The sequence below is a fragment of the Symphalangus syndactylus genome, chromosome 1 (assembly GCF_028878055.3).
Source record: "Symphalangus syndactylus isolate Jambi chromosome 1, NHGRI_mSymSyn1-v2.1_pri, whole genome shotgun sequence".
Classification (NCBI taxonomy): domain Eukaryota; kingdom Metazoa; phylum Chordata; class Mammalia; order Primates; family Hylobatidae; genus Symphalangus; species Symphalangus syndactylus.
Window position 1 is genome coordinate 53475126 of NC_072423.2, and position 24892 is coordinate 53500017.

The following is a 24892-nucleotide window of genomic DNA, read 5'->3' on the forward strand; positions in this document are numbered from 1 at the left end:
TGAATATACTCTGCTCTGTAAATCAAGAAAAGGTACTATAACCACTTAAATATAGTTTACTGTAATAGTTTTTCAATAAACTATGGCTATTTGATATATTTGGTAGTGACATTAACATTTTCAAAAAATATATTGATATAAATTAAAAGCTACTTCTTTGAACTGATCCAGAATTCTATGTGAGATAAGACATTATAGAAATCACCTATAAAAATATAAAAAATGTTGCAACGTTTTGTACAATGTGGAGTTAGGAAAGTTAAATATATTTCAACGTAAAGACTTTCAAATGAAGCATTCCACAGTAAAATGTCTACTATGTGAATTCCTCTTCATATAAACATGGGTATGCACCACTCAGTTATTTCAATTATATTTAACAAAGTCATTAATTGGATAATTTTAGTTTTTTTCCTCTGCCACATCCTTGCTCAATGGCTGCCCCCTCAAAGGCTTCCTCAGACCTCCTTATTAGATTTGTCTCTTTTTTTTTTTTTTTCGAGACGGAGTCTCGCTCTGTCACCCAGGCTGCAGTGCAGTGGCGTGATCTCGGCTCACTGCAAGCTCCGCCTCCCGGGTTCACGCCATTCTCCTGCCTCAGCCTCCCAAGTAGCTGCGACTACAGGCGCCCGCCACCATGCCCGGCTAATTTATTTGTTTAGTAGAGACGGGGTTTCACCGTGTTAGCCAGGATGGTCTCGATCTCCTGACCTCGTGATCCGCCCGCCTCGGCCTCCCAAAGTGCTGGCATTATAGGCACGAGCCACCACGCCCAGCTTAGATTTGTCATTTTATTCTCTGCTTCCACTGAGTCTTAGAGAAGAATTTTTTTTTTTTTTTTTTTTTTTTTTTTGAGATGGAGTTTTGCTGTTGTCACCTAGGCTGGAGTGCAGTGGCACGATCTCGGCTCACTGCAATCTCCGCCTCCCTGGTTCAAGAGATTCTCCTGCCTCAGCCTCCCAAGTAGCTGGGATTACAGGTGCCCGCCACCATGCCCGGCTAATTTTTGTATTTTTAATACAGACGGGGTTTCGCCATGTTGGCCAGGCTGGTCTCAAACTCCTGACCTCAGGTGATCCGCCCACCTCAGCCTCCCAAACTGCTGGGATTACAGGCGTGAGCCACTGCGCAGGGCCCATAGGGAGGATTTTACTCTTCACTGTTTATTACAATTTTCTGTTGGAAAGCCTGCCTCTGTTGTAGATTGTAATAATTGTGCAGGCAGGGACAGTGTTTTTTTCTTTTTCTCCGATGCCTATCAGAGTGCTTTGATATAAAATTGAATGATTAACATCCATATCAGGTATTTTTTATATTGACCATGTCTCTATTAAGTTTAAACGTGTTAATATACCCTTTAAGTGCTGAGAAAATTCAGTTTAGTGTCTTACCCACAGACAAACCGAAGTCCTTTGTTCAGCTGCTTAATTGATCTATATCTAACATTTTATCTTATCTAGTTGCTGCATGTATTTTTCTTTATTTTTATTGAATTCATACTATATTAAACTCTGCTACAGGAAATTACAACCAAGTTGAGGGAGACTTACATGTTAAATAACAGTTGTAGGTGACATAAGTGCAGTGGCCAACTGTAGGTCCATGGAGGAAGCCACTGTTTTCATGTCACCACAGTACCTACTGTATATTATTCATTTATTTAAATTCAATTTAAACAAGGTTATGAAAGCTACAGTTATGGCTAGATATAGTTTTAAACATTTATTCATTATCAGTTTCTAACATATAACAGAGCATGTGCAACTTTACCATATTTTTAATGTATTACTAATTTCTTAGTTGCCTTTGGAAATTAAGATAATCATGTTTATTACTTAAATTGATGGAGTTGATAATATATCATCACTCAAAATAATTTTTACTTAAATATAGATATTTATCTCACTATATTTTTTGTCCAGACCATGAAATTTGTATTTGTCTGTCTCTTGTTTTATTTTCTTCTATCTCGTATTATTCATGGAAAGAGTTTATTTGATTACTATTCAGAAGTACAAATGACAAGGCATATAAATCCAATAAATATTAAAAGACTAAAAATTAAAAATTTGAACTTTCTATGCACGTGAAACCTCTTCAATGCATATCTGTGAAAACTCCAATCACCAAGTGAAATTGCTAATGTTATTAGACAGGAAAATTGATCTAATATTATATATTCTTGTAGGATGCATTATGTTAATAGAATCCTCAGAAAATACTTACATAGCCTGCTCTGAACCTAATTCTCTTAGTATAGAAAATAGGCAGCAAGGCCAGGCACGGTGGCTCATGCTTGTAATCCCAGCACTTTGGGAGGCCGAGGCGGGCGGATCACGAGGTCAGGAGATGGAGACCACAGTGAAACCCCGTCTCTACTAAAAATACAAAAAATTAGCCGGGCGTGGTGGCGGGCGCCTGTAGTCCCAGCTACTCGGAGAGGCTGAGGCAGGAGAATGGCGTGAACCTGGGAGGCGGAGCTTGCAGTGAGCCGAGATTGCGCCACTGTACTCCAGCCTGGGCGACAGAGCAAGACTCTGTCTCAAAAAAAAAAAAAAAAAGAAAAAGAAAATAGGCAGCAAATTATTCTTATAATCCTTGAAAATAAATTCAAAGTTGAAATAAAGTACTTATCATAAATGACTTCTTATATATGGGATAGTTTTTTTAGGACAAAATTTTCTAAAACAAACATTTGTTGACACTTTACCATGAATTAGGCATTATGTGACTTAAATAAAGATCTTGTCTCCAGTGAACTCACTATGTATTGGAGAGGCCTGATATTAAAATAATAATAATAAATATGGCAAATCCAGTAATAGATATGTGTGTAGAGTACTACTATGGTGGCATCCAACCCAAACCTGAGGTCAGTGAAGGAAGGAATTCTGAATGTGGTAATCTAATTTCTTAGAGTCGTTTGAGAAATAGCTAAGAATTGTGGAACATAACAGAATAATAGATAAATGTATAAGTTTAATAGTATAATTGATACATATAATTACTGAAACCATCATGCTTGACATAGTTGAATATCATGCCTTAAAATGAGATAATATGAGCAAATGAGAAGCAAATTGCTGATAGAGGGGCAAAGTATTTGAAGAGAAGGACTGAGTATATTGCTGCACTATTGGGATGTTCATTGAAAGTGATGAGAGAGAGAAATAACAAAGAATAAGTTAAAAGATTGAAAAATAAAGGCAAGGCAACACCCAAGATTCTGGCTGATGTTTCAGAGCAGATATTTACAGGAAACACCAAACTGCAGATGTGAAGGATAATCCTCTATTATACTTAGCTTCTCCAGTATGAAAGTGAATCAGGGAATTTTATAATATTTTTCTCATTTCTGGAATTGTTCATTAGGGAGCCAGCTCTGCCTAACATTGCATCAAATGTCTACCTTGGAAATATGCAACTTATCTCAAGTTTGTAACATATGTAGAATGTATAAGCTTTTTTCATTGACTGGTTTCACACTAAACACATATACTTAGAGAAAATAATTACTAAAAGTATTACCCAGAAAACAAAATTATAGAAAGGAAGAAACAACTAACTCATAAAAATTATAAAGTTATATCTACTTGTAGTCTTAGAGGAGTCTCTGCTCAATAGTGTGGACCTCATTCGTCAAATTCTGTGTAGCTGTGAAGGAATTTAAATCAGTCAAGATTCAGTCTGAGAAACAGAGCGTTTTAGGAGCAGTATGGGAATAAGAGATGTGTTACAAGAATTCAACCTAATACACAATGAAATAAGCTTGAATGAAAGATCTGAAAAGAGAAACTGGAAGATTAGAGAGTCACTGATTAGTCTTCCAAATCACTAGAATAGGGGAGAAGTCTAAGCTTCCTAAAATTCTAAGAAGCCAAGTACATCCAGCCACTGAAGTAGAACCACGAAGCGGGGGGCTCATGGAGAGTTCTGCAGGAAGCTACTGCTTCTAGGTGTCAACTACCTTTGTTGTCCACAGCCAAGCATTAGTTTGTGAGTCTAGGGCTTCTTTTAGCAGTGTCAATGGTCAGCATATGATCTGGTTGCAGAGTAGAGAATAAGGGCACACTGGCATCCATGGCGTATCTCCGTATCTATCTGTCACCATATATGACCATGGTGACCATCCAAGACTAGGGCTACCACTTCAGTATGCTTTCAAAATCCCATGCAAATTCTTCATGTTTTTTTCTTTTGACATACTCTAAACTGGAATCTTATAGTCAAAGGTTTTGTGAGAAATGTAGTTCCCAACTAAACCAAGTTGATAATAACATAATTCAGTGCAGTCTACCCTTTTGAGCTTGACATCCACTCATGCCTTTAAAAAATACATTTTGCTTCTAAATAAAGTCAATTGCAAATACTTCTTCTGATTCTCATGTTAAAACTAGTCTCCATACAACAAAAATATGCCAATTGCTTAGCCAAAACAGGATACATAGTTCATATCACTTTGTACATTTGGCTAAGTAACTCCTTGTATGCTATCCTGTAATGTAAATACCAAGATACAGGGCTAACCACTAATACTAAATCTTGTGTTAAATATTACTGGAGGTAGATGGGACAAAAATAACTTACATATATGTAAATATATAAATATGAATACATATATAATATATAAATATATTCATGTCAAGACAAAGAAGAAATAGCCATAATTGCAATTGTTCTTGTTTCTCCAACTGGTCATCTGCTCACATATAACTTTACAACTTTATTTATAACTTTATTCTTCTGCTGCTTATACTACTTGCCCTCAGCAAACCCCTCATCTTGTTATAATTGCTTGTCTATGCAGATGACACAAATCTTCATTTCCATGGGGTTTGTGTTATTAGCCATCCTGTCTTGGTTATAATTTTCCATTTACTTTCATCACAGGTCATGGGAGTACTAACTGATGCCCCAAAGAAACTCCTGCATTTCAGACCTAGTCTCCCTTACTTGCATTAAGTAGTAGTGGCTCAATTTCTCCTTGAAAGTCATAATCAATCATCCAGGCTAGTAGACTATCACATTTTTTGCCTGTTGATTCACTGTCATCAGGATTCCAAAATGACCAGATGGAAGTTTCAACTTCAAGTTCAATCAAACGATTGCATTATCCTCTCAGGAAAATTTTCTATTATTTCTATCCCTTAATACATGAACCACTGTAGTCATTTTCTATTGCTGCTATAACAGATTTCCACAAACTAAAATGCTTAAAATAATGTCCATTTAATATCTTACAGTTCTATCTGTAGAAATCTGACAAGCTTGGTTGAAATCAAGGTGTTGGCAGAGTTGCATTTCCTACTGGAAGTTCTAGGGGTGAATCTGCCTCCAAATGCATTCAGGTTGTTGGCTGAAATCAGTTCCTGTGGTTGTTAAAACTGAAGCATCCGCTTAGTTGCTGGTTATTGCCCATGGCCACTCTTAGTCCTAGAGATCTTTTTCTGCCCCTGACATGTGTCCCTTTACACCTTAGAACCAGCAGGTGGATCTAATTCTTCTCACCTTTGAAATCCCTCTGACCTTCTCATTTGTTTCATCTTTCCTGCTTTCCTCTTTTGCCTTCTGCTGCTGCTTTTAAGGTCTCATGTGATTATGCTGGGCTTGTTTGGATAATCCAAGATAATCTCCATATTTTAAGGACATTTGATTAATTCCCTTAATTTCATTTGCTAAGTCTTTTCTGAGCAGTGCCCAGAGTAGTGTTTGAATAAGCCTAAGATGGAAATCTTAGAGGGACATCTTTAAAATTTTGAGTACCATAACCACAAACCACAGACCCTATACTGATTGCTGATTTAGAGCATGTTCCACATTCTGGAGAACATTACCCTATCCTGCATGGCATTTTACCTAACTGGCACCATGACTGAGTCCACCGTTTTATCACATTGTCTTTGCTGGTTTAGTGCTGTTATTTGGTCCCTACACTCCAGCATTTCTTTATCCCTATTGCATTCAGATACTTGATTTTGATGGTAATATTTCCCCAGGTCACTCTTAGCCAGCAAAGAATAACTGAGCTCTTGAAGAATGTTGGTATTCCCTTCCCCATTGTATTTTTCAAAGCCTTGTGAAGGGAGTATCGAACTACCCAGAAAATATAGGCAGAAACTGTTAAGTAGACTTTACATGGTAAATCCACTTCAGGATTCTGATCTCTCTGAGACTGGCTACCTTCTTTCATATACCAAGGAAGTTCTAGCATTTCAACTTCATTTTACATTGGCCAACTTTGGGTCTTGGGTTTAGATGACTCACCACTCAACTGGAGATTTTTCTATCCGCTCAAGAAAATACTTTGAATCCAGAACCTCTCATTAGGGCAACCATATGAATAAATTTGGCCTGATTTATTTCACCCTAAACTAATATCTTTAGGCTAATTTCTATACATACCTAGCAAGTTTTTGTTTATACAAATTTTCAACATTTTCACATTATTTTGATGTATGTGGTGCATACTCAAAGTCACATTTTGTATCTGATCCCTGAGTCCTCCCTGAACTTGAGTCTGGTTATAAGCCTAGAAGGAATGAGATGTATTGAGGGTGTGTCTTAAAGAGGTCAGTATTTCTCTGAAGGGGATTGACATTAGGAAATGTCATACAAGAAGAGAGTAACTTCCTTTGTCAGGAGAGAAAAGGTTGCATCTATTGCGAAAAGAGGCTACAGGTGAAGATGAACTGAATGTGGAGTCATGGAGTGGAGACAGGGTGGGCCATATGATGTGGTTTGGCTCTGTGTCCCCACCCAAATCTCATCTTGAATTGTAATCCCCACATGTCAAGGGAGGGACCTGATGGGACGTGATGGATCATGGGGGCGGTTTCCCCCATGCTGTTCTCATGATAGTCAGTGAGTTCTTATGAGATCTGATGGTTTAAAAATATTTGGCAGTTCTCTCTCTCAGTCTCTCTCTCTCTCTCTCTCTCTCCTGCCACCATGTAAGATGTGCCTTGTCTCCCCTTTGCCTTCCTCCATGATTGTAAGTTTCCTGAGGCCTCCCCAGCCATGCAGAACTGTGAGTCAGTTAAACCGCTTACCTTTATAAATTACCCAGTCTCAGGCAGTTCTTTATAGCAGTGTGAAAACGGACTAATACAGCATGTCTGTCTGTCTGTCACGACCTCTTCCTACTGCTCTCTCTGACTGCAAAGGTCTTCTAAAAGTAAGAGTCAGTGCTTCACTTCCACCTTCCAAATCTGATACCAGTTAATGTATTGATCACTTCTAATCTAGAATTGTGGAGGGAAAGAGGTTCTGGAAAAGAGTTTCCAATTTAACAACATGAAAACAGCACAGTCTAGCAGAAGGTCCAAATCTTGGTCTCTGGGCAATCCTTTATAGGCTAGGTAGATTCACGAGGATGCGCTGAAAGAAAAAGTAAAAATCTCAATACCCCAACATAAAACTAAACAAGGAAACTCAGGGAGGAGAGTTTCTCTGCTGATGAATCATCATGTGGCTCCATAGACTTTAACCTCAACTATGTCCTTGTTTCTCTTTTATTAATTATGCAGAATTATAACATTGTCACTTAAAAATAATCTTTGACTATGTTTTGGTCACTACACATGTAAGAAAATACTTTCTTAGGTTGTTAACACACATACTATGGTCAGTGCGTCTGGACTACAGACAGAAGAGGTGATCTGGGATTGGCTGACACCATAGACAACTGTTAAGAGTGCTAAGTTGCTATTTAAGATTAAAATACCCAGTTTAAAATACACACACACACACATACACACTCTTTTACTCATGTAAGGCAGCTTATTAGATTGAAAATCAGAATAATTTCCTAGTAGAAAGAGTGATATGTAATTTTAAACATTTTGAATGGCAAATTCCAAGTTTTATCATGTACTGTACATATTTATGTGAGTACTAAGCATCTTGAAACAGGCCTCATCAACTACATCATACGTATCTAACTTGAACATATTACAATACTTGACATATATTAGATAATCAATAAATTATTCTTAGAGGCATGACTGAATAGATGAAATATGGAATCATTAAGGCAGATGAAAGATGAACTCTGTAAGCCTGGAGAGATTTGTTGTTGCGGTTGGTGTTGGTGGTGTTGGTAGTGGTAGTGTAGTGGGGGTTTTTTCTTTCAAACAATACCCATTTTCTCACTCTAGAGATAGTCATTCTGGTGAACCACCAGAGCAAGAAAATAAAGTTGGAAACTACTGACCCATAGGTATTTTAAGATGATACTTTCTATGTAACATCTTCTTTAACCTTCATACAAAAAGCCCAGGTTTTCTCTGCTCTTCTTAAGGGTATTCAAGATTACCTTAAATTAAGTGGTACCAAATCAGAACTTCCCCTTTTACTAAATATATCTAAATTTCTCTTTGTGAGAAAAATTTTTGATATGTCTTTTCTATATTTGTTTGCTGTGATCTCCTTGTGTAATAACCTTCTACTTTTGACTTTATTTTTATTTTTAAAGTTCTTTTTAAAAATGTTCCAAGGGAGGTTATTTAATTTCTCTGCAGACTGTGGTTTCATACTGTAGCTAATATAAACCAGATACTAGAAAAGATAATAATACATACTGGATTATAATGATTTCGTGTGCTTTTTCCCTTGTGTTTGTGTGTTTACAAAGATTTAAAGCAATAGTCGCAATGTACTCTTACCCCTTTCATCCATATCTCTTTTCTGCATGCCTTCATTTGTCATGGAAGGTTTTTTCCTTTTTCTTTAAAACAAGACTTTCCCTGCCACACTGCATACTCTGGAAGAAATTGGGGTTTTCTCTTCTTGTTCATCCTTGCAAGTTTCCCTCTGTACTTTCCAGTTTCCCCTTTCTTGCAGTAATTGTGATGCAGGATGAGCACACCCCTTTCCCAACCTTCTCTCAAATGATTTCTTTAAGCTGCAGTGCACCTTTCTGTGGAAGAGGGGGCTAAGGAGTCACACCCCCACATTCACCCGAAAGATATTAGATGGCTATCTTTACAGTATTGCTGTTGTCATACTTTCGGAAAAAAAAGGCTGTGTACAGATCTTTACTTGAGTCTTTTTGGTCTCGTATAGATGCAAATTAACCTTTCTATTCTGCTTCACTTGAGTGCAACTAGTTACAAGAAGCAGTAATACCACAGTGACCTGATTTCAATAAGTAACTGTGAGCAGGTTAAGTAAACCTGAGTAATGACCACTCTGCTCCTTGAAAGATGTTGGTTTTTTTAAATTTTGTAATACTTATGTTAATAACTGTACATATTTTCCCATCATTTTTTAGTAAACTATATAATACTTCACTATTGCAGAATGTGCTCTGGTAGTTCATCAATAAAGGAAACATAATTGGAAGCAATTGATTCATTAAACAAAATCCTGTAGGATTCTGAGTCTGTGAAGTTTTCCCCCAAATATAGACTAATATTTGAAGAAGGGCACAGTTGAATGCCTTTGGCTGCAGCAACTTTCTATTTTAAACTTACTAGGTTCTTCGTTTTCTGGTTAGTGTGTACTGGTTAGTGTATATCCGTTTGGTTAATGGCAGTAATGTATGTATATATTAGACTGTCTTATTATTCAGTCTTTTGTCCTGCCTTCACTGCTTGCAAAGAACTATTGATTGCATTGCTTATTCCTCATATCTGAAACTTGGAGTCATAGCTTTTGGTTCCTTGTAAGTAGCCATTACTTTGTTTGCTTCTTGGGTAACATTCTTCCTTTTACTCTGTACAATATCTTATATGTCAAAATTAGGTGACAGTGGCATTCCAAAGTAAATACATCATGAGTATTTTTTTCAAACAAATATCTACTAATGTTATATACTATGAACAAAAGAGGCATAGTCTCTTGACATAATCTGTGCTTGTGCACAAGTCATTGACATTTGTGACAGGCTAAAACAAAATATTATATACACTAAAAAACAAATCTAAACATCCTCTTTTTCCTTCTTGTTTGAAATCCAAATCTACAATTCAAACTTAAGCTGAAAATAACTTATTTCCACTAGTTATACTTTAAGCTGTAGACATATTAATAGGTGGCAGTGATTCTGGGTTAGAGTAAACATAGATAGAGAATGGATAAGTCTTTTAAGATAAACTGAATCACTCTAATAAAATATTAAAAAGCACATGTGAATCTCCCAAATAATTTTTCATTGAAAATTCATAGCAAGTTCTGTTGCTTCCTAAAGGCTACCTGAACACATCATGAAAATTCTATAGATCAGAGTGCAGTGAAGTAAGAGTGACTAATAACCACTGACTAGAGAAACTTGTAGAATAAATCTATTTAATTGCATATTTAAGATGAGCTTGGCTTCTGTGTGGGGGGAGCAGAGCTGAATGCCCTATCACAAACCCAATAGTGCCAGTGTCAGTGAGCTGTGTGAGTTGTCTCTATGGGTTGTAAATTGGATCCCCTCAGTGACCAGTTAATGTTTTCTGTATTTACGGCAGTATTTCTGTTTTTCACAGCCACCAGGGTACTTTGGCAACATAAAAATTTAAAAATAATTTTTAGCAATCATACCGTGCCAATTTTTTATAGTTAAAGGGGCTCATTTAAATTGGAAAACCTGCTAGTCTGAAATTTTCATCTGAAGGATTACCACCAGCCAGAGCTACTTGTCTGATGAGGGTTTCACATGGCTTATCTAATGTGAAATCTCCATGTGGTATATAGTTTCATTAAACGGTGATCAAGAATACATTAGTTCAAAACAAGAAAAGGCAATGGAGCTTAATCCGCCAGGCATCTTGGCGCAACAACTTTAAAAGAGTTATTGAAGTGAAACAATTTGAGAATTAAAAGTCTTCCACTTATACAAGACTCCTGTCAAAAGCCTAAAAGTCAGCCTTTCCTTTTTCTGTTTTCTGTTTATATACCACAACAACAACAAAAAAGCCCCTGAAACAATATTTTGACTGTTGTAAAGCCAGTAAAATGCATATATCGGTGAAATAACCTAATCCATTTAAAATGGATTTATCAAGATAGAAAAATAAAGTAACTGGTAGATAATGTAGAAATCAATAGAAAAATAAATTCTTTAGAGAAAAAGGTAAGAAACAAGTATTGGTGTGATGTAATTAAAAACTGAGATTCATATAGCCTATGTTTATGTTTTAAAAACAATAGTATTAGCTCCTCTTACTTAACAATTGATCATTAAACCAAATGGTCACATTGCAAATATACTTTTTAAAGAGACATTGGGATATATTTATGATTATATATGAATATAAGACAAATGATAAGGATTTTCCATTTTAATATATAGAAATTCACAATAATGTTAAATGATTTTAGAGTTACACTTTTTTATATATCTCAGTAATGTATAATAGATCAATAACTAAATAAATATTTATAAAATTAATTTGACTTGTCATGTTGACATATATAGTGAGAGACTATGCATACATTCCTTTGATCTAATCATTTTCATCTATTAGCACTTGATGAAAAATGTATTAGCTTATGTCAGGAAATTTCAACTCCCAGCACCAAAGATTTGAAAGATTTCTCAACATGCTTTAGCACATAATATAAAGAGTGAGATTTTAAAAATGTTATTACAAGTATATTTTGAAGAATTTGAAATTTGTTATATTGAAAGATAGTATAAAAGACAGAGTTACAATTTGATTTTTTAAAATGTAATCTTATTGTAGTACTTTAGAAAAATTACAATCATCTGAATTTAAAAGATCAGCTTCTGGAAATATCTGCCACTAAATACTTATTTTTCTACTTGTTATTCAGCTTGGATTTAAAGATACTATAAAGTGCATACTTCCCTACATTTCTCCACCAATGTATTTCAGCCTTAATCTTGAAGGAACTGTGTCTAATGGTGTAAAGATATTTCAGGTTATGTGTTATTTAATCTGAGTTCTCTTGTGAAAAGTGATATATTCCATGATAAAACTGAGAGTTATAAACATTTTTTTAAATCTCAAACAATATGTGTCAGCTATTTTACATTTTTTACCTTTTTCTTGCAAGTCACAATGATACCAAGTAAAAATTTATTTTATATATTAAGCTTCACATTTTGGGGATTTTTTATTGTAGTATAAGGTGCTGTAATTATGATGTTCCCTTATAACATGGTATGGTGTTTGCCACTAAGGAATGTTATAACTTGAGATTTTATGATTAGTGACTTTTTTTCTTAATATGTCATTTGCATATACTTCCCTATTTTGTTGTTGTTAGGTAGCCTTTGAAAGAAATTAATAAAGTTTATGTAGTTGGCAGCAAGTATAGCAACACAGAATTTAGGGACTCCCTAAATTCAATCAGAGTTTAGATAAAACACAGACTATATCAATGTATGGGCACTGTTATAACCTCTATTAATATAGTTGAAAGCCGTCAAGCACCACTGATTCTCAGAAACATAAAAAAGTTTGTATTAAAAATCACTGAACAGTACAAAAGTGGGAACAATACATATAAATTATATTCAATGCTCAACTTTATAAAACACCTTTCTTTATAAAAGATGGCCCATGTTTGCATGCATTTCATGTTGTAGTAAATACAAGGTTTTTAACTGGGAGTACTCAGATGCTTATTGCTTATTTGACAATTTATCTTCTTAGGTTAAAAGATTAAGAATTTTTACCCAAAACACAAATGTCCTTTTATTTTTATAGTTTTAGGGGGCCCTTTTGAAGGAAGTTCGTATAAGAATGGCAATATTTACTGTTGTCTGCATTTGAGTGGTTCACAGCTGAGCACTCCTCTTGTGTATTCAGTGACAAATGGCAATCACTTTATCATTTATCTTATGACAAATAGCAGATTCAGCCACAAACTGCTGGCCGTAGCAAACTTACAGGATGAAGTTCTTTATTGTTTATGGTTTGTGGGTTGATGTATTCATGCCTTGTTTATTTGTGAAATGAACAAAAATCAGTAAGCAGGCATGAACAGAAATTTGGCCACGCAATCAATTGTACTTTTTTTCCTCCAGTCTTCCAAGGACCTTACAAGGAAATTCGCTGAACTAGGTCTAAGCTATAAGCTGCCTTTAGAAAAAAAAAGTCATTAGAGGATGCACCAAATTGTGACATTATGCCCTTAAGCCAAAATAACATTGAATGGAGTTCCTACCTCGCATTAACCTCCTGAATAAAGGTCTTAAATGTGATAGCAAGCTATTGTCATAGACAAGTGGCATAGGCCAAGAGTAGAAGGAAATTACCCCATACTTTCACAATTTAAGCAATACGTTAAAATTTTTACCTCTTGTTTTGTACAGCTAAAGGAAATTTGCAAAGCAACTTTGTACAGCAATGTAAATTGTACCTGAATTGCATATACCAACTGTTTTGTGATGGCATATAGTCTTAGGTTTGTTACTAATGTAACTTACATAATTGATATATAAGGAAATATTGAAGTAGATCACATTCTGCAACATGTTTGAGATTAAAATATGTGATACTGGACAATAACAATAGCACATTTTTAAAATTGTAGCAACACATAGAAAAATGTAATTTTTATTCTAAGTCTATTTCTTCCAGGATGTCTTTGAGAAATTTAGTATGACTCATTGGATTATATTTTATAATTAGCATACCTTTTAAAATCATTATGATATACTGGATCTAATGAAATGTATCAAAATTACTGATCTGTTGAGTTAATAGTGAAAAAAATTACTAATAAAGGTAATCCAGTTAATAAAAAAGTATTAACATTAGGGGGAAGATTTCTTCTTTTCTTTAAGGATACATGGATATAAAGAAGGACTTAGTTATGCGTAAATAGAAAACATAAGGTACCTATGTACAATATGGAATCAAGTTTTGATATCTACACCACTAATACCAAATCAGCAAAAGAAAGTAATGCCTAAGATTTTGCCAATTTTCAAAACTCAGTAGGAAAATGTGATGTTTTAGGGTAAAATAAATGATGGACTCATTTAATAAAAATTTAATGTACATTTATTTTCAAGTCATATTCTTAAGTGATTTGCATAAAAGCTATTTGAATAGCCTCCAAGCAAATGTCTAAGTCCCATAATTTGGTGTTATAAAAAACAGATATTTGCAGCATAATATATTTATCATTTATATCTTGAAAAACTTTCTGCCAGAAAAAAACAAGCCAAAAAAATTTAAAAAAAAGGAATCTGTCCCATTAATGTCCATGAAGTTTGTAGACTAGTGGTGTTAAAACTAATATTCTGAAAGGAAACTGAAGTTAGAGGTCCAGAAAAAGCTATTATGCAGCTCTGAGATTTGCATATGCTATCTGCTTGGCTCATCAGAGGTGAATGATAGTTTCCACTGCACTTAGTTACAAGCCAATCTAGATGCAGTTATTTGCATAAACAATTTGATTGGTAAACATTGCTCTATACCTCTGTGTTGAAAACTTTTGGGAGAAGAGACACTATTTTGCTATTTCTTTTTAAAATCATACTTGGATTATATTTCCTTTGTGTTATGACAGAGAGAGACATTAGTTTGCTATTTCTTTTTAAAATTATGCTTGGGTTATATTTCCTTTGTGTTATGGCAGAGAATAGAAGACAAAGAAGAATGATATACAGGTAAAATTTGATCAAACAGATAATGCAACAAGAAGACAAAGCAGGGCTTTAAAAATAGTATTTGAATTAAGACTAGTTAATAAAATTATTTACTGAAATTACTCTGAAAAGAGAAAAGTTGTCAATAAACCCAGATCTATAATTCAACCATCAATATTTGGAGAAATTTTTATGTTCTTTTTCTCTCTACATCTATATTTTTTACAAAACTGTAATGATTAACTTGTAATTTTATACACATTTTTTCACTTAGCAGTAATTATTTTCCTTGCTACTATATGTTCCTTAAAACCATATATATAGTTTTAATATATATATTTATATATATATATATATTTTTTTTTTTTTACTGAGTGCTTTAGTAGTCCATCAAGGAATAAATTCATTAAACAGCTCTGGAAGGACTAACACAGGCCAGATATTGTTGAAAGTTGTATATAAAATTGTTATCACTATGGTGCCGACTGCATTGAGCTTACAATCTAGACAGAGAAATGGAATGAGAAAAAAAAAAGTACAGGGTGATAAATGTGGGGTGCATTGAACTGTTCAAGAAGAAGCATCTAAATCAAAATAGGGGCCCGTGGAGGGTTTCACCAATAAGATGACTTTGATCTAAATTTTGATTTAAAATTTTTAAGAATAGGTAGGAGCTAGCCATGTAGAAACAGTATATGATAGAAATTTGGATAGCACTTATTGACAAAGATAACAGTGCAATTGAAAACATGGTTTATCTCTGAATAGACCAAGTCAGCCAAAAGTAAAAGTCCGCATGGCCATGTAGTGGGGGACCTTCGTGTACGGAGCTGCAAATGGCACTGGAAACTAAATCTGAACATTATCCTGCAAGGAAAGAGAAGTGAATCCAAGGTTTTAAGGTGCTAATGGATACACCCATTCTGACTCTTTATAAAGAGGGTCACACTGTCAGCAGTGTGAAGACTGAATTGTGATTGGAATGTGTTTGGAGACGGGAATACAGGTGGGAGATTCTTACAGTAATCCAGCCTTAATAAATATTTCAAGAAAGGCAGTGAGAATAGGGATAAATAAAGAGAAGAAAGGAACATTTTGAAAGAAAATTAATGGGACTTGCTGAAACCTTAGTCACTAATTGGATGTGGGAACTGGTGGGACAGAGGAGTTGAAGATAAGTCTCAGGTTTCTAGCTTATGAAACCGGGTAAGTGACAAATGCCTTTTACTAAGAGGAAGAGCACCTGTGACGGAGAGGGGATTATGAGTTTAATTTTGAAAAGACTGGGTTGGGTTGTCTGTCCCATCTAAGCAGAGATGTAAGATGTTAATACATCTCTGGATCCTAGGGACAAATATTGCATTGAAGTTTTGGGAAGCATTTGCATATGGTGTTATTAAAGTATCAAAGAAAAAGTGCACTGAGAGAAGTGAGAGCAGGTTGCTAAGGATACAGAGGAATTTGCGGAGCACTCATATTTCATGAGAACATAAGAATTTCATGAGCACGAACATTCAGAAGATCATATGAAAAGTTGTGGGAAAAAAAGGAAGAAAATCAACCATCAGGCAAAGTAAAAAAATGGTTTCTACAGAAAAGGAGTAGTCAAATATGTCAAATAATGCAGAAAAGTAAAAGATACTAGAGATAATTAATAGATCATAGTTAAGAAGTTTGACAGAGTGGTGGAGGAAGAAGCCATATTTCAATGTGCTGAAAAGAAACTAGAAAGTGAGATGTTAGACAAATTCATTATAGCTTATTCTTTCAAAAGCATAGATTGTGTTAGAAAGAGGGAAATCAGTCGACAGAAATAGAGTAAAGGGACTTTTTTAAGGTGGGGGCACTTGAGCATGCTTATTTGCTGAGGAGAAAAAACTAATAGAGGAAGAAATGTTAATGTGTTTTACACGAGCAAAGGAGATGTTTCGCAAAGCCAACTCCCCAAGGATGCAGAATGGAATTGGAACACACAGAGTCCTGGCAGAAGCACTGGCCTTGGTTAGAAAGGATAGAGAAGAAAGGTGGCAAATAAGATGGTTTTTAATTTAATTTTAAATTTTTATTTTTTAATTTTATTTTACTTTAAGTTCTGGGATACATGTGCAGAACGTGCAGGTTTGTTACACATGTATACCTGTGCCATGGTGGTTTGCTGCACGTGTCAACCTGTTAAGCCACGCATGCACTAGGTATTTGTCTTAATGCTCTCATTCCCCTTTCCCTCAACCCCCCGACAGTCCTCTGGTGTGTGATGTTCCCCTCCCTGTGTCCATGTGTTCTTATTCTTCAACTCCCACTTATGAGTGAGAACATGCGGTGTTTGGTTTTCTGTTCCTGTGTTAGTTTGCTGAGAATGATGGCTTCCAGCTTTATCCATGTACCTGCAAAGGACATGAGTTCATTCAATAAGATGGCTTTTAAATGAGGTGAGTTCAATCTTTAAATAAGAAAATGAAAATATTGTAAAGTCAGAGATTTAATGAAGAGATTTATTGTTGAAAAGTATAAGTGAGATATGGCTGGCTGAAAACATAGACGAAGCATTGAGGAAGCAGATTCACTTACAGACCTTGAATGTGTAGTAGTAGCAGCAGGTCATTTTCTCCCATGTCAGCAGCTCAAAATTAAAGGAAAACTCTTATTTTTAAAAAAATTCAGAGCTGGAATTTTGTAGATTGCTTGAGACCTAAACACAAATATGAAACAAAAAGTGTACTGAAGACAGAGTAAGTAATTGAAATGATAGAGTTGGTATCTAAGGAGGATAGAAAGGAAAAGAAAAGCAAATTTGCTAGTGAATGGAAAATACAGAGTAAAAGCATAAGAGAACTTGTACCCAGATAAGTGAAGATATTTGTCTTCTAGTGAAGGAGGGGGAAAAATGGCTGTGAAAACCAAAATGTGAAGGATGGAGACAGGAGAAGCTAAGACAGTTCTCACCTTAAAGTTCTTATTTACTGAGTGAAATATAGAGCGTAAATCTCTTGCTGGGCCCAGCAAATAAATCACAAAATATGAGAGTAAGAGAAAAATACTATAGTTACAAAATGGGATGATTGGTTTAAAATTTCAGAAGTGAGACATTTTGGGGTGGCAAAAATGGGTGTGCCAATGAGTTCAGGGGGTTACAGAGCTGTGGATATAATCTTTGAGGAAGCTGAAGCACTCTAAGAGGGTCAGATTGGACAACTCTATGGATGTTAAAATCATTAAAGACAATTTCACTATTTAAGGTGTAAAGAAGTCTTTAGCAAAAGTAGGAGAGTGACAATAAGTAAAGTAAAACGAAGGGTTGTCAGGTGTTATACCTGGATGGCATGATCTTTAAAGGAAGTGACTCATAGGAAGCTGGAGGAGTGGGTGTGGAAGGGGAAATAAAAGACAAGAGAACACACCTGCCTACCTCTCCCTTAACTACATAGGTGTCCTGGTGGAGACATAGATTTCAGTTAAAGAAAAAAAATCAGTAGGAATGTTCTATTAAGAGTATGAAAAAGTGGAGAACTGATCAGAGAACAGAGGTTCCAGAAAAAGCAATAGACATTTTTGGATGGAAGGCAGTTGTAGAAGCAAAGAGTATTATTCCAATGACAGTAAAGAGAGAATAGAGGGATAATGTCAGCATATTGGGTAGAGACCAGCAGAGACAGGGGTGTCACTGCCAGAGGCACAGGCTTTAAGCTTCTTCCTGAAACTCTAAAGTCCTGAAACTCTAAAGCAAAATGCTGTGTGCCCAAGTGGTAGCTTCACTTCAGCGGTTTAAGGCCAGAGAATAATCACTGTAGGTCGTTAAGGCATTGCAGTGGCCTCTGCTTAGTGTTTCAGATAGAAACCAGCAAAGCACTGTCTCTGCAAAGTTCAAAAACAGATGAAAGTAGGCATTATTTTGGGGCTTCAGATGAGATATATGAATTAAAATCTGCAATAATGAGAGGTGGGCACAGAGGGGAACACCTGTAGTCCCAACTACTGGGAGGCTGAGGCGAGAGGATATCTTGAGCCCAGGAAAAAGCAATAGACAGGAGTTGGAGACCAGCCTGGGCAACATAGCAAGAGCCCATCTAAAGAAAAAAAAACCCACAAAACTGCAATAATAACTTTATCTAGAAAAAATGTTAAAAGGAGAACTAGAAGCTCAAGCAAACATAAGGGATTATTCTGGTGGAGGTTGACTTTAAAGTATTGGTTGGGACAAAAGAATTTGAAGACAGATTTTGTGTTAATGCTCCTATTCTCATCAATATGTAAGCAAAGAAGGATACAATAATACAAAACAGAGGCCAGTCGCGGTGGCTTACACCTGTAATCCTAGTACTTTGGGAGGCCGAGGCAGGCGGATCATGAGGTCAGGAGTTAGAAACCAGCCTGGCCAACATGCTGAAACCCCATCTCAACTAAAAATACAAAAAAAAAAAAAAAAAAATTAGCCGGGTGGTAGCGGGCACCGGTACTCCCAGCTACTTGGGAGGCTGAGGCAGGAGAATCGCTTGAACCTGGGAGTCAGAGGTTGCAGTGAGCTGAGATCATGCCACTGCATTCCAGCCTGGGAGATAAGAGTAAGACTCCATCTCAAAATAATAATAATACTAATATGAAACAGGAATTGTTGGTTAATGAAAAAAGAAGGAGAGATAAGGTTACTCCTATTACTGCTGTAGTTTGGGATATAATAAAGATAGGAAAATGAAGAAGATAGGATTTTTTTAAAGAAAGTATTTGTTCTTATATAATTTGATAAAAGCAAGACTATGAAACCAAATGAAAATGGAATGGCGTTGACAGTTACTCTCCTCCTTCTTAAAATAAAGGATTTGTCTTATACTCAGGTGGTTCCTGTGCTGGGGTTTCAGAAGTGTCTCATGTGATGACCTATCTTTGGTCAGTGTCCTCTTTCAGTTTTCTCTGTTCACTATTCCAAATCTCATCCTCTGTTCTCATTCATAGTCCTTGGGAAGCTTCTATAAATAATATAAATATAACATTTAAGAGCCCATGCTCTGGAATCAAATGGACTCATTTCAAGTCTCTGTTATTTAACTTTGAATGTGTTGGATCTTGGACAATTAATTTAACTTCTGATATGGTTTGGATATTTGTCCCCACCAAAATCTTATGTTGAAATATAATCCCCAGTGCTGAGGTGGGGCTTGATGGGAGGTGTTTGGGCTATAGGAGAAGAGCCCTTATGGCTTGGTGCTGTCTTTGCGAAAGTGAGTAATTTGTTACAAGATCTGGTCGTTTAAAAGTACCTCCCGCCGACTCTCTCTCTCTTGCTCCATTCTCACCGTGTGATGTACCTGCTCCCCCTTTGCCTTCCACCATGATTGGAAGCTTCCTGAGGCCTCCTCAGAAGCAGATGCCACTGTGCTTCCTGTACAGCCTGCAGAACCATGAGCCAATTACATCTCTTTTCTTATAAATTACCCAGTCTCAGGTATTTCTTTATAGCAGTGCAAGAATGGCCTAACACAGCTTCTCCGTGTCTTAATATTATTCTCTGGTAAAAGCCAATTGTAAATCTCCTTACTCAGCCATGATAAGCACTTTTCAAGGATTATCACTTTTACTCTAGTCTTTTGATATGGCTGTAAAACTCGAGAATACAGGAAAAATGCTAAATGATGTGAGGAGAAAGTTCCAAACAAACCCGGGACACACTGAAGAGAGAACTCTGTGTAGCAAGTGTTCTCATCAATGCAAGACAAAGGAAGAACAGTCATGGGAGAAGCTTTAGCTAGAGAAGGCAAAGATACGTTAGGAGATGGATGCAAGGAATATTTCTGCCCTTTTCATGAAATTCAGAACCAGACTTGGGGAAAACATAGTAACGATGAGAATGCTTATGCAGGAAACATTAACTTTAGAAGTTGCTCTAACTTTAAGAAAAAAAGCATAGTAAGAGCCCTAAGGGAGGACATCTGTTCTTTTTTATGGCAGCTTTTCTTTTTATCCAGTGACTCTTTAAAGCCGTGGCACCTGTAGTTTTGAAACTTTTGAGGAAGGTCAAAATAGCATTGCTCATAAAAATCCTACATGCTTTGTAGGAGAAGGAAAACAGCAAGTAATTAGAAATTTCTATAAAACTGAATGCAAGCCAGGCACAATGGCTCATGCTTGTAATCCCAGCACTTTGGGAGGCTGAGGCAAGTAGATCACTTGAGCTCCTGAGTTTGAAACCGGCCTGGACAACATGGTGAAAACCCATTTGTACTAAAAATACAAAAATTATCCAGGCATGGTAGCCTGCACCGGTAGTCCCAGCTACTCAAGATGCTGAGGTGGGAGGATTACTTCAGCCCAGGAGGCAGAGGCTGCAGTGAGCCAAGGTCATGCCACTGCAATCCAGCCTGGTCAGCAGAGCAAGACCCTGTCTCAAAAACAAAAACAAAAACTAAATGCAATTCTAAAATATTGCAAGGATTTTATTTTAAACAGTGCAATCAAGCAGAACTGTACATAATGACCATTATTAGAAGATTAATTTGACATCCTCTGAAGAAGTATAAAATTATGATACAGGAAGAATATATATCAGTTATTAAAAATCATAGATTATTTTTTACAAGATAGAAAGACCTAAATGTGTACCTTTCTTCATAAGTGAAAGAATTATGCATCCTTCAATAAAAACAGCAAAAACTTGAACAATTTGGAAGCAGCATGTTTTGTTAAATAGATTTCCATATAGAACAAATTTTGAAAACACCCACCAGAGGCCATAGATCTTCCAGAAAACAAAAATATAAACAAAATACAGTTGAATGAAGATGAGCATAATAAAAATAAAATACTGTCTAAAAGCACCAAGATTATATGAGACGTTCCTAGAGTGGTAAGGCCATGAGATTTGTTCATAGTAGAATATCCCTAGTAAGGTTTTAGTGGTTAGGAAATAGCATGCCTAACATATTTGAAAACTATATAATTATAAATGTATAAACATAAATTTTTCATGATCATTACAGCTTTGATTCAAACTATCTTTGTATTTTTTGTTTAATTTGCATATTATATATTTTACATTTCAAAATTCATTTTATATATATATTTATATTCATTTAACTCTAAATATATAATGAGTGTATTTTAAAGCTATCTGAATTATACATTTTCCAGGGACAGGAGATTTTTGTCAACTACCTACATAAAATATAAACAGCTCTGAAGTCAAGGACAGGTATATTTAGAAAAAGCATATCAAGTGGTATTAATTGTATTTTAAAATGGTCTTTTGTTTTAAAAAGAATTGGCTGGGCGTGGTGGCCCACGCCTGTACTCCCAGCATTTTGGGAGGCTGAGGCAGGTGGATCACCTGAGGTCAGGAGTTCAAGACCAGCCTGGTCAACATGGTGAAACCTCGCCTCTACTAAAATACAAAAATTAGCCAGGCATGGCGGTTTGTGCCTGTAATCCCAGCTACTCAGGAGGCTGAGGCAGGAGAATTGCTTGAACCTGGGAGGTGGAGGTTGCAGTAAGCCGAGTTCGTGCCACTGCACTCCGGCCTGGGTGACAGAGCAAGATCCCGTCTCAAAAAAAAAAAAAAAAAAAAGAATTTTGGCATGAGTAAATAGAGGTCGTTTGAATATCAAAAGTAAGACCAAAGTTTCGCAAGTATAGCAAATTCAATTCATTGCCAGCCACTAACCTTGGCATTGGGAACACAGGAAACTAAAGAAATGTTGAGCCACTTTAGGAGTATTTCCTCAGCTCCCCTCTATGCAGAGACACACTGTTCCTCTACACATTTGCTCCAACAGCATGTCAACTGTTACCCCAGCACAGCTAGGTGCTGAGGTGTTTGGTTCCTCTATAATTGACAGCACAGGCAATTGCAGGAATTGTCAAAAACATAAACTCTCTATAGCTACAATCTCTTTGGTCAAAACTGCAATTCAGTAATCCATTCTTTTAGGTAATATAAAATCTCTTCTTGAATTAAATCAGACCAGCAGAAAGCTGTTTCTGATCATGTATTATCTCTTCTCTATAGAATTACTACCTTGAGGGTCACTATAAGAAATGGCTCCGATGAAGCTCATTGTTGTGTTCACTATAAAGAGGATGTTGTCCATTAAATTCACAATACCCACTTTAAGACCAGAAATTTTTGTCAGGTGTAAGTATCAGGAAGAGTGAATAGGATTTATTCTGCAGGTTCTGTTTGATCTCAGGGGCACTGAATTGACTGGGTTTCCCTTTTAATAGTGTCTGCTAGGATATGTAGGCTTATCCTTGTTATTTGCTTTCAGGAAGTAGATAGGTCTATTTTATGGCCCATGCTTATCTATTGCTCTTTTATTTTTCCTCAGCTGGTTTAAATGTATTTTTTAAGTTGTGTTTGTTTGCAAATAAATTTGAATCCTGTCTCAGGATGGAGTAAGAAAGAGAAAAAAACAAAAACAGATTCTCTATATGCAAAATACTGTAATCCAGAAATGAGTGAAAAAGGAGTCTTTCTCCAGGTAACCTATAGCATGGATAAGTAATACATAGAGAAACCATAACATAAAGCAGAAACAGTATTTTTTTCTAGAAAATAATGTGCTACTATAAGATGAATAAAGTTGTTATAAGAATAGCCAGAATAACACAATGGATTATTAATAAACTGAAAACATCCATTTAATTTGTTTTCTTATCAAGCCAAGAAATAAAAAAAATCCCCTGCTTTTATGATAGAAAAACTTGAGCTAGTTAAGTAGTTTTTATATGTGACATAAAATTGATATTAATTTTGTAACAATATGGCTATTTTATTTCCATGAATTTATATTTATATCACTTAAACTATTTGTAATTTTAACATGTAATTATTTATTAAAGTCATTATTTTTCTATTAACCAATACTTTACACAATATGTATACAGTGATAGGATTTACCCCACATCTGATATCATTATATTTATGCTATATATATAACACCCAAATATTTCAAAACTGTAGTTGCCTATTTTAAATTGCACTTTCCAGAGTAATTACTTCATTTTGTGATTATTTCATTTTAATAAGTTCTTTTAACAAGTTCTAAATAATAAGTTATTTAGTTTTAATAAGCTGTTTTGGTTAAGAATCCAAAAGAACTTCAAAAGAAATATGCCCCTCAAATCAGAACCAGAAAACAGAAACATTTATGCTTATAGATTTAACGGTCTTTCTTGTTAGTCTATTCCAATAATTTATAAACAGGAACTTAACACAGAGGCTGTGGGTTACACAGAGCCTTAAACTCCCTGAAACTATATACTTCTTGCTTAGATTACAAGAGTAGCTAGAGAAGGACGTTTTCCTGAAGAAACATTACATGGCTTTCGTTACCCTTCTACAAAGTGAAGGAGCCATTTCACACACACAACACATACACACACACACACACACACACAAATGCCTGGGATATACCACAAAACATGACATCTTCAAACTTAATGAATTTCATGGCTGGTATTGGTTTTGAGGAAGAGAGATCAGCTGGTATATGTGGCAGCAGAGATTGAGGAAACTGAGGAAGGTCTTGCTTGCTATGTAAGCTGGTGATGCATATTGTCTTTGTGCAATGATACGTAGAGGTGGCACCTAAAGTGACCACCCAAAGAAACCAAGTCACATTCAAAATAATACTGGCTTGTTGTTTTCTAATATAATCAAGCCATTATATGTTCCTATACTACAAGCACAGAGCATTTTTTCGCTATTCTAAAGCTTAAAATCTGACATATATAGACAGGAAACAGCACACTGGTATCTAGCCTTTCAAACAGGCGGAGCTTGCAGTGAGCCGAGATTGCGCCACTGCACTCCAGCCTGGGTGGCAGAGTGAGACTCCGTCTCAAAAAAAAAAAAAAAAAGAAAAAAAAAAAAAGAAAAGAAGAATTTTAAATAAAGAGTTGGCATCTGACAGAGGAATATAAAAGCTGGTGATATTCAACCACCCCTCTGTATTATACTTTAGTGTAACCGTGAATTTATTATTTCTGTCAACTTTCTAATTTTTTGTTTTTGGGTAATAGACCAAGAATAGATTTTTAGAGAATGGCACTTGAAGTTAGTGACATGAAACTTGAGCCTTTGCCTCCTGGTTATAGAAGCAGAATTTTTTTCTGGTGACCCACCACATTCTGTACTTACACAGTGTTTAAGCATTTCCAACCAGCCAAATTTTTCTATTATCAAAAATCAGTTAACTGCATGATTTACTCAGGCTGATTTCACTAGCTTAAATCTCCCAGTAAAATGTATCCCTAAGAGGAATGAATTGTTAAATTAGCTGAAATTGCACTTTTGAGAAACTGAAACAGGTGTGATTTGAATGCACATTTTACTTAGGTTTTAATGCCTGA

General features: G+C 35.7%; 1 protein-coding gene across 5 annotated transcripts in view; it reads left to right on the plus strand.

Moving 5' to 3' along the window:
• The window catches only part of CCDC178 (coiled-coil domain containing 178), a 515586-nt gene that overhangs the window by 247983 nt on the left and 242711 nt on the right, over positions 1-24892 (plus strand). The window contains exon 21 of one of the 5 annotated variants that reach the window (XM_063610737.1): positions 15323-15437. The exons of the other annotated variants lie outside the window; for them this stretch is intronic. Within the exon in view, the coding sequence (XP_063466807.1) occupies positions 15323-15437 (115 nt within the window). The remainder of the gene's footprint in view (positions 1-15322; positions 15438-24892) is intronic. 5 annotated transcript variants of the gene reach the window in all.